General features: G+C 46.4%; 1 protein-coding gene across 1 annotated transcript; it reads right to left on the bottom strand.

Moving 5' to 3' along the window:
• Nucleotides 1-2,400: 2,400 nt before the first annotated feature.
• Nucleotides 2,401-5,901, bottom strand: MRPL37 (mitochondrial ribosomal protein L37). The gene is made up of 6 exons (XM_009587772.1): nucleotides 5,766-5,901; nucleotides 5,091-5,206; nucleotides 4,383-4,568; nucleotides 3,924-4,081; nucleotides 3,198-3,401; nucleotides 2,401-2,624 (listed from the first exon to the last, which is right to left on the bottom strand). The coding sequence occupies exons 2-6, from the start codon at nucleotides 5,182-5,184 to the stop codon at nucleotides 2,547-2,549; spliced, it is 720 nt and encodes a 239-aa protein (XP_009586067.1). The 5' UTR covers nucleotides 5,185-5,206; nucleotides 5,766-5,901; the 3' UTR covers nucleotides 2,401-2,546.
• Between the last annotated feature and the right edge of the window lie 6 nt (nucleotides 5,902-5,907).

The raw sequence follows: 5,907 nt of genomic DNA, 5'->3' as shown, positions 1-5,907 counted from the left end.
AGGGTAGTGTGGAGTGGTGGAGCTGGGACGGCACATCGTGCTTCGTCCCCACGGCAGGCTGGGGGCCAGATCCTGCGCCAGCAGCTGCAGAGCTCTCCTCCAGTCAGCCAGGCACCGCCGCGTTTTCATCTCGGACTCCAGCCACCCTGTTCTCGCATGTTCTGCTTCCCCTGGCTGCTGTTCATTAAAAGTTAATGCCTGGTTCCTGGTCCACGCTGAGGTAATGCCATTCATCTGCTGACAAGCCTTTATAATTTATTGATGCCAACCCAGATGTGCCTCTGTGACCCATTGTCCTGCGCTCAGTCCCACCTCCCTCAGCTGGGCTAATTCCAGCAGGTCACACTGGAGGAACGAGCAGGCGAACCACGTGTAGCGTGCTGGGGCAGACCAGCGGGACACCACACACGTGTGCACGGCTGTCCGTGGTAGGGGGGCTGCTCTGCAGGGGCTGGCTGGTTCACGGACCTCCTACCTGCACCATGACGGACCAACCTGAGCATCCACCCCAGGTGCCAAGCTGGGAGCCCTGCTCTGCCTGCCTTGAGTTCCCCTCCTGGAACCTCAGAGGAGCTTACCCAGCACAAGGGTCAGCTGCTCCTTCCAGCAAGACATGAATACTGCTTCCCTATCACCACAGGCGGGATCAGCTGTGCCCTGAGCAAACCAGGGACATGGTCGTGCATGCTTGTGTATGGCCCCTCATCCTAAGTGGCTTCCTGATGCCTCTCGTAACCTGCTGAAGCCTCATTCCCCTGCTGACTATCCCATGTCTTACTGCTTCTGCCATTTTTCAAAATTGCCTTTGTTCTGCCTTCGTCCATCTCTCCCTGTGCTCACGCTTTGCCTCTGCTCAGTCTTGGAGACAGCAGGACTCCAGCTTCACTTATTTTCTCCTCTTCTACTGCCTGTCCTAATAGAGATGTCTTTGTTGAGAAGCATCTAAAGGGACTTTGGCTCTTTCCCACGAAGACCATCTTCACAGACTCCCACATCTACTCGAAGCGTGCGAGGTGTTCCATTTCTCCGGACCCCCTCTCCACCATAGCCGCTCTTCTACCACGCTTCCTTAGTGAAACCGCTCCGCTCAGGAATGTCAACGCAGCGGCTGGCTGCCCTACAGGTTTCCTCCCTAAGGCGGGTAATGACCCAAAGCTGGAAGGGTGAGGGGATGTCAACAGTCAGAGGGCTGTTGCCTAGAGCTGCTCAGCAGGGTCCGTGTGACATAGCAGAGAGCCAACAGCCTGAGAAAGAAACACCTACCGGAACAGTCTCCACAGAACACGAGTGTATTAAAATATATTCCTAAATAACTGGATGCAAATTATAGATCTGAGCAGATTTAAATCGATGAGCTGAATTAGGCATCCCTGGAGCAGGCAGAATTAACATGATTTAGATCAATGCAACGCTTACTAGATTATTTCTCTTTCAAGTATTGTCTCCTAACTATTTAGGGATTTGTTAATTTAACTTACAGCCGATGCATCCCAATTTACTGGGTGCAACTGTTGATGTCAAATTTGACTAGTGAAAGTCTGTTTTCTGAAACCTGCAGGGTAGAGCTGTCTGATGGATTGAGACTGGAACACAACTGGGGTGTTCATGCAGATGGCCAGAGAAGATCACAAGGCACAGACCAGGCTCTGACACAAGACACTGAAGTGAGATTAATTTCTTGGAAATATGCTCTTCCACACCTTAAAATAGCGCAGGCTGTCCTATTCCTTCCCATGTGCTGGAGGGTTTCAGTGCAGAACTGTAAAACATTCTACCTTCAGCTGGAGCTAATTTAGCCTTCATTTTACAAAAACCACACTAATCCCCCCATCCTAAAAAGAATATGCTTCCTGCTCAGTTAACTCTGTGTGGCAGGAAGAAATCCTTCCTTTGTGTTTTTAGCGGCAAATACCCGCTACCAGGCACCAAAGTTTCACGCTACATTCTACACCACTTTCCCAAAATGGACAGGTCTCTTCATCCAGGATTGGGGGATAAAAGGACTGTGGTTCTATAGATCCAACAAAGCAATCTCACCGATTAAGTGCTTTGGGAACTAAGCGCAGGGCAGCACGACACATCCCAAAGCAGCCAGGAGTAAAACAAAGTAAAAGCCAGGCAGAATGAAAAAGGCTCATGTCTCAGGCTCCCCTCTTGCAGCTTTGTCAGTCTCTTCCACACACACTGCATTCAGAGGTACTGAAAGCAACCTCGGAAAATAGGTTTGAGTCTAGCTCTGTGCAAAAGCACACTGAGAGCAGAACCTGCGCAGAGGAATAATGACTGGCTTGTGTTCTTTCTAGGCAATGGCGGAAGAGTGCAGGAGGATGCATTTGATGACTCTCTCTAACCCGAATCCAGAGGTGAGCCCCTAAAATGAAAGAGTTTCTTCATGCACAATTTAGTTTAAAAAAAAATTTTACTTTCAGTAACAATATAATTTATTTTTGAAAGTAAATTAATCCACCTTTCTTTAATTATGTGATGGTGCTGGCAAAGAGAAGCAGCAGGTACAGTTGGTGAAGTACTTTCATTTGAGCTGAATTTCACACGGTTCCATGCAGATACAGTGCCAGAAACTTCTTGAATGTGTCTGGCTGAAAGCCATATATTCCAGCGGGCTTCTGCAGAGAAAAAGATACGGATGCTCAGTTTGCAGTGAAGTGATTAATGTAGACAAACAACGGCTTTAAATACGCTTGAGTAAGACTTCAGATGTGGTAGCTTCCAAATTACGCTCTCCCTCCCCAGATGCTTTTGCGTGTGGGTACTTCCACCAGTATACATCTCAGACGGCAAAACCCCTCTGCCCATCAAACCGAGACGCCCTCCCAGCATAACCAGCGCTGACAGCACTGTGCTCTATTTACTCCACAGCGAAGCTGACAGTTGCATGTAAGCAGTTCCTTCATCAGAGCATGAGTTGATTTTAAACAAGCACATTATGAGACGGTAGATTACAGATGGGGATATCTTTACGTACGAGTTCATATTAAGCTTGGGGCTTGCACGCCACATGGTACATCAGCACTACAAATATTCCCTGTCAGTGACACCTGCTTAAGAACGAGGCCAGTGCCCGTGCCAGGTCCCTTCAGCTGGTTTAAAACCCGCACTGCAGCTCTTCGCCAGCTCTCAAACCTCCAGCAGAGGTGAAAGGGTAGGATTTCCATGACCTTTTCCCAAGTGTCGCTTACCGTAACAACTCTCTTCTTGACTTCTGGAATACACTGGGCTTTTTCATACAGATTCTGATCAGAGTCAATCCAGACTAGATTTTTTATGCCATCACTAGAGACAAGGTCTGTTGTGTTTAACTGGAACACCATGAACTGGAAGAGCTGGCCATCTGTGCCAACGCTTTGCACCACTATTGGCTGCTCCAAAACCTTGGGATCATTCTAGGAAAGAAGGGGGGGTGAGGGTAGAATGTTTAAAGAGCCAGTTACCACAGAAATTGTATGAGTACTCGCTGATTCTGCATCTTCTACTTGGTTTAAAGCCAAGATTTTAATAAATGTATTGTTACCTTGCCCAGAAAATTACTCTAGTCAAACAAGTTTTGAATGTAGATTTTGTATTTTAATTAAAATTCCTCCTTCAGCCAGCAATGAAGTATCAATTTACATACTGAGCTGTGGGATGGGTTAGAGGTTTACAGTTGAACCTACTCCCTGGTTCCTACCCATTATCACTCTAATTAATGCATGTTACATCACGAACACGCTCATTGCCGAAAGATCTTTTTCTGGATTAGCAGAACCATACCTGAAGGTTAGAGTTAGACCTCCGGACCGGGAAGCTCAGATTTGAAAACTACCGTAACATGCTACAGCAAGGGAATGTCAGGACTCTTTCCACTAGCTGCAGCTTTAGAGAAAGAACAAAGGCCCAGCGAGTCAGCAGCAGGCTCCAATACGTACCCCGTACAGCACCTTAGCCTTTGCCAGCGCATTGCCAAAAGCAAACATCAGCATTTTAGCACGAAGTTGTTCTGGTCTGAACCTGTTAGGACGAATGTTGGCCGATTCCAGGAAGAACAGAGTGTGAGGATGAGAGTATGGATAACCATCTCTAAAACCTAAATGGCAGATAATCATGTCAGGAATCGCTCAGTAAGAGACTACACAGCCAATGTTTTCTCCCGTATCTTCAGGAACTGTTAATTTGCCGGGATTTAAGTTCTTCTCCACAGTCCTGCTCAGGCCACAGCATACCTGCCACAGGTCTGGAGCGCTTGCACTGCGCACCCTGTGCCCAGCTACTGTGTCCCCTCACTCCCATCCACCCCCTACCCACAGCTGTCTCGCAGAAGGGCAAGGACTCCAGGTTAACCCGAACACTTAGTCTGACAGAAAATTATTATCAACGGCTAGATTTACCTGTATTGTTGAGCTCTTTGTACACATTCACTTCCTGAAGATCAATTGTAGGAGAGATGGGATAGAAGGTCTCCAGAACATGTTCTTCAGTGGCCAGTATCTCCTCCTTGGAGGCTACTGGTGGTATTGGGGCCACAGAGTTCATAAGTATTCCATTCAGGCCACGGACCTGAAGGAGGATGGATTCTGGGGAGGGAAATTAGGCTATATTCAAACATTGCTGAAATAATACATACGTTTCCTTTTGGGCAGCAGCATTCTACCAAGTCCTTGTTCCGCAAGGCTTATTCTCTTCCCCTCACCTCCAAACTAAACTTACATAGTAGCTCAGCTGTAGGTTCTTCTTCTAAAATACCAATGTTAATTGCTGGTGTTCATTTCTTAACTACTCTAGTCAAACAAGTTTTGAATGTAGAAAACCAACAGTACAGATTTTGGACACAAAAAAACCCCAATCAGTTCCAAGACACTGGTTCTCTTCTCCTGCCATCTTGTTGATGTTGTCTAACACCCTAATAGTCTCCTCAGGGCAAGTATCCTGCCATCTTCCAAGGCTGCCCGTCCTTACAGCACTATTTAAAACTGAAAGAATTACTTGGTTCCAGAAATTGTTTCATTTTCTCCAAGTCCTCAGCCTTTAAGCTAGCGGCTTTGTTACCCCTTTGTTAATGAAAAGAGCTAAATGCTTCCACCACAGCAGCAACTAACCTCTTTCCCACGTAGCTGATATCTTGTAATTTCTAGCCAACATTCTTTTAGCCAAAGAAGGATACTTCATAGACATTAACCGACATAAATGCATCAAGTCTTCAAACAGCACTGGGCTTCAAAATGAGGAAAAAAAAAAGTTACATAAAAAAACGTGATCATAATGGCAGGCAGATGCTTCTGGGACATGAATGCTGCAACACTACTGTATGTAAAACATATAGTAGCACAACATTTCCAAACAGCTAACGCAGATTTGAGATTAATATCCCACACAGCAGTCCTGTTCCAAGTTGGCAGAGGTAATGCTTACCATTACTTATTTAAAAACTGCCATTTTGCATCAGCTAGAAGTAGATCTCAAGTTGAAACACAGACCTTGGCCTGAAAGAAGCTTTACTGTAGAGTATGTGTTTCCATTGGTACTACTGTCAATATTCAGAACTGGGCTTTTTGGTTGTTGTGGTTTGGTTTGGTTGTTTTACAAGCTGACAACCGGATACAAAGGGTCTAACAGTTTTGCACAGTAAGTGAAATCTCTCAACAGCAGATCTATGTATGAATCTTTTTTGTAGTGTTAAAAACTCTGGTTCTTAAGTTACCTGCTTGATGACCGGCTTTTGCTAAAGCCATAACCACGCAGCAGAAAGATTTTCCCTAGGACCGAGGACTTACCAATAATGTTCTCTTCTGGGAGCAACTTCCGTCGTGTCCCAGAGCCGTGCGTGCGAGATCGCACGCTTTACCCCCTCCTCCTGGTCCTCGAGCTGGTGAGCCGGGTTGTCAACAATGCTGAGCACCGAGGGGGGTAAGCCTT

The sequence above is a fragment of the Fulmarus glacialis genome, unplaced genomic scaffold (assembly GCF_000690835.1).
Source record: "Fulmarus glacialis isolate BGI_N327 unplaced genomic scaffold, ASM69083v1 scaffold4301, whole genome shotgun sequence".
NCBI classification, from domain to species: domain Eukaryota; kingdom Metazoa; phylum Chordata; class Aves; order Procellariiformes; family Procellariidae; genus Fulmarus; species Fulmarus glacialis.
The sequence above is the reverse complement of the archived record's forward strand: the minus strand, read 5'-3'. Positions and strand labels throughout refer to the sequence as shown.

Excerpts from the sequence above, each read along its gene's own strand:
- MRPL37 (XM_009587772.1), bottom strand. The coding sequence starts at position 5,184 with ATGCATTTATGTCGGTTAATGTCTATGAAGTATCCTTCTTTGGCTAAA. Across the intron at positions 4,569-5,090 it reads ATCAGCTACGTGGGAAAGAG|AATCCATCCTCCTTCAGGTC; the intron begins GTTAGTTGCTGC and ends TTCCCTCCCCAG. Across the intron at positions 4,082-4,382 it reads CAAAGAGCTCAACAATACAG|GTTTTAGAGATGGTTATCCA; the intron begins GTAAATCTAGCC and ends TCTGCCATTTAG.